The sequence below is a fragment of the Dipodomys ordii genome, unplaced genomic scaffold (assembly GCF_000151885.1).
Source record: "Dipodomys ordii isolate 6190 unplaced genomic scaffold, Dord_2.0 Scaffold6, whole genome shotgun sequence".
Taxonomy (NCBI): Eukaryota; Metazoa; Chordata; class Mammalia; order Rodentia; family Heteromyidae; genus Dipodomys; species Dipodomys ordii.
This window is the reverse complement of record NW_012267222.1, coordinates 17304595-17308345: the sequence shown is the minus strand read 5'-3', so window position 1 is coordinate 17308345 and position 3751 is coordinate 17304595. Positions and strand designations below refer to the sequence as shown.

Below are 3751 nucleotides of genomic sequence, written 5' to 3'. Positions count from 1 at the left end.
CCCACCCATCCATCCATCCGCCCATCCATTCATCCATCCGTCATCACCCATCATTTAATCCATCCACACATGTATTCGTCGATCTAAAACTTGCCTGTTTATCCACTCCTCTCTCCCTCCCTCCCTCCCTCCCTCCATCCATCCATCCAACTTCCAACCCATTCACCATCCATACATTTGCCTATCACTATCCACTCATCCAGCCAACTTCCCATTTGTCCATCTACCTACCCATCCAACCTCCCACCCACTCATTCATCCATCTATCTGTTCCTTTGCCCACCCACTCATCCAACCTCCCATCCATCCATCTTATCTATTTAAGAGCATCCACTTCCTGTGTGCCAGGCACCAACTGGCGCCTTGGCTCATGCATCAGGGAGCAAGGCTGGAATGCTCAGGCTTACCTGGGGGAGGCTGCCGGTCCAGCTGGGAGTCAGGACGCATGGGATGATCGGGAAGTTACTTTATTACAGTGGTACCAGGTGCTGTTGTGACAGCAAGAAGATAGCTCCCAACTGTCCAGGCTTATAGGGTAAACAAAGGCTTCCACAAGTGTCTCTTAAAATGTAGCCTGAAGGAAAAGAAGTTAGGCAGGGGAGAGTTCCAGAAACAGCTTCTGCATAGGTCCTGAGAATGGGAGTTCATGTGTCCAGGTCTCAAGAATGAAAGCTGGACCAGAGGGACACCCATGAGTGAATTAGAGTCAAAGAACTTTGAGTTCAAATCCTACCTTCACTGCTTCTTAGCTGTGTGATGTAGGGCTTGACCATCAACCTCTCTGTGCTTCTGTGTTTTCATCTGAGTTAACTGTCACTGTGTGACCAGGGCTGAGACTCCAGCCCTGGTGTGTGAACTGCCCCAGGGTGACCCAGTACTCTATCAATGGTCACTTGGCACCCAAACAGGACCCTATTCCGGTCTCATTTGTGAGAAAGCAAACCTGGCCCTTGCTGGAACGTTTGCCGAGCCTGCCAGGTGCAGCAAGCGGAAGGTTTAAGCGGTGGTGGCCTTGGTGACAGACAGGACAGGGCGAAGGAAGCTGCCTGAGTACCCTTAGTGTGGAGGACAGCAAGAGCGAGGCTGGGAGGTGAAGGCTGGCCCCCGCCAGTGGAGGGTGGGGGAGACAGAGGGTGGGGAGCTGCCCCCCCCCGGCTCTGCTGTGGGGAAGGCCCAGCCCTGTCTGCTACTGCTTCGTGTGGCCTTGACCTGCCCCTCAGATCTCCATCCAGTTCCTGGTGTACAGGAACCGCCCCACCTCGCCAGAGCACGAGCCCCTCCTCCACAGCTGAGCCCTGGACGGATGGACGGTGGGGACCGCCTGACCCAGCTGCCCCCTGCCAAGCCCCAGTCCTTCCGGACTGACCCGACGGACTCAGCCTTCCAGATGCAGGATGGCCTCCACGGACAAGCCTCCCCAGGGAGCCTGGCAGGACCCAAGGCGCCCTTTCCACTACCTCATTCCACCCGCACGTCCTGGGGGCGGGCCATGGCCCCTCCCCCACACAGCCATTGACTAGTAAACGGCACTCCCCGCCCGGAGCCTGCGTCCGCTGCTCCTTCCTGGGGTACTGACCTCTGGGCTTCTGGTGGGACACGGTGGCTGGCAGGGACCAGGCTGAGCCCAGAGCAGCGTCCGGGGCCCCTGGTTTCTTTGGATGAGTGTCTGTGCTCTCTCTGGCTGTGGGGACACAGTGGCCAGGATGCAGCAACCCTGCTTCAGGGCAGGTCGGGAGCAGCAGGTGGATACGTCTCGGCCCACGCTGGCCATTAGCTCATCGCCTGTGGGTGGACAATGTGAGGGTCATGCGTCCCTCTGGAGGATTAACAGGGAGGGGTTCCCTGGAGGTGGTGCCAGGAGGTAACAGAGGAAGGCGGTGGGCGGGGCTTGGCCCTGAGCTGGGCTTTCTGGGCCCCAGCTTCTCTGGTCTCCTGACCCTGTTCTGTCCAGTCGCCAGCCTGCGCGTGTCTGCCAGCAGAGGGGCCACCTGCTGGCCTGGTCCCAACTCTGCCCACCTCCTTGCACGATCAGAAGCCAGGCCTGTCTCCTGCCCTCAGGAAACATCTAGATGAGAGCTCCAAAGCCCAGTCTTCCCCAGCCTTCCAGGCTTGGATGGAGTCATGTGTGGGGGCGGGGCTGGTGGACCCCGCTGGCTGCCCCAGCCCGTGGCACTCGGCCCAGGAGGGCCTGGGCACAGGCGTCAGCCTGCTCATCCTGTGGGACCACGTGTGGCCTCGAAACAGCATGCTGATTAAATGAGATGTGAGTATGGGCTTACGCCCTGCCTGGCACGTGGCCCACGGGTAGTCTGTCCATCCCGCCTGAAGCGGCTGTGGTGGGGTCACAGCGGCATCTCTGGTGTCTTCCCCTTCTCCCCCTGGCCCACCTCTCTCAGTGTGGCCTAAGGTGTGGATGCTTCACTTTCAGGTTTAGGCTCAACTACAGAAACAACTGTACACCTGAGGCCCTACGGGGGGGTGGGGGGGGGGCTGGTCAGCCTAGGCGGCTCCAAAGGTGCCTGTCACGGTGGGTTATATGTAAGCAATCCAGTCTGGTCTCAAATTCATCCTCCTGCCTCCGAATCCCAAGTGCTGGGATTCCAGGTATGTGCTTCCATGCTCACCTGCAGTATGTTAACTGTGGAATGACGTGTCCCCTATAAAAAGCCTTGCTCAGGGTCTGGCCTGGCACCCAGCAGATAGAGGCTTTGCCTCTCCGAAGTCCCAGGGATAGATAGGGTGTGGGGCAGGAGAAGCTGGCTGCCAGGTACCATCTCCACATGTCTGCAAGCTGTCAGGCCCTCCCAGGACAACTTTCAGTTCCCTCCTTCTCCAGAAGGGGGCGCAGCAGCCCGCCCGTGGCACTTTTGCCTTCCCCTAGAGGCCCAAGGTCTGGGGGTCATCATGGCCATGTCTGTGGTCCTGGCAAGCTATGGCTTTCTGCCCGACATTCTCCCATCCCGCCCGGCCTTCACAGGAGCTGAGGGGTGGGACCTGAGCTCTTGGGAAGCAGCTTGGTGCCGGCCCCATGGCTAAGTACTGATCTAGCTCTGCCGGAGCCAGGCCCGAGGACACAGTCGCCTCTCCTGCCCACACTCTCAACCTCGCCACTGGACCAAGACCAGCTCTCACGATCAGCACTGTATCCCCAGCAGAGCAGGCAATGGCTGAGGCATTCACTGTCCATCAAAGGATTCTGGCTTCAGTGAAGGAGACAGGCACGTTCTCCCCCCCCCCATCACAATGACAACTGCTTTATGTGGGTGAAATGCATGGTAGATAAATGATAGCAAATCGGCTATTATTAAAATCTGAGTGGGAAGGTAGGGGTAGTGAGGATATAATTCCATCTTGCCACATTTGTGAGTCTTTACCTTGGACTCAGAAACTACCAGTCAGCAACCAGAAAGATTTCATTGACAGCTGGGAGGGTGACGCCACCTATTTTTTCGAAGGATCCTTTCCTGAAAACTTAGCCCAAGTTGGAAACAACTCAGTGAGGCCGATTACTTGATGCAATATTTTATATGCTAGAGACATTCAACCACTATGTTTGTATTTTAGAAATGTCACATCTTTACAATTTATACTGAAGAGATACAAATTATAACCAATCTATAAAATGAGAGAAAGTGGGCTGGGAACGTGGCTTAGTGGTAGAGCGCTTGCCTTGCATGCATGAGGCCCTGGGTTCGATTCCTCAGCACCACATAAGCAAAAAGAAAAAAAGCCAGAAGTGGTGCTGTGGCTC

General features: G+C 56.5%; 1 protein-coding gene across 5 annotated transcripts in view; it reads left to right on the top strand.

Moving 5' to 3' along the window:
* Pqlc2 (PQ loop repeat containing 2) overlaps positions 1–3751 on the top strand; it is a 35311-nt gene that overhangs the window by 14127 nt on the left and 17433 nt on the right. For 4 of the 5 annotated variants that reach the window (XM_013034229.1, XM_013034196.1, XM_013034221.1 and 1 more), the window contains exon 8: positions 1221–1839. In XM_013034229.1, coding sequence (XP_012889683.1) covers positions 1221–1292 — 72 coding nt within the window. In that variant the 3' untranslated portion in view covers positions 1293–1839. Of the gene's footprint in view, positions 1–1220; positions 1840–3751 lie in introns of those variants that run through there. The other variant, XM_013034204.1, reaches the window with a different exon arrangement.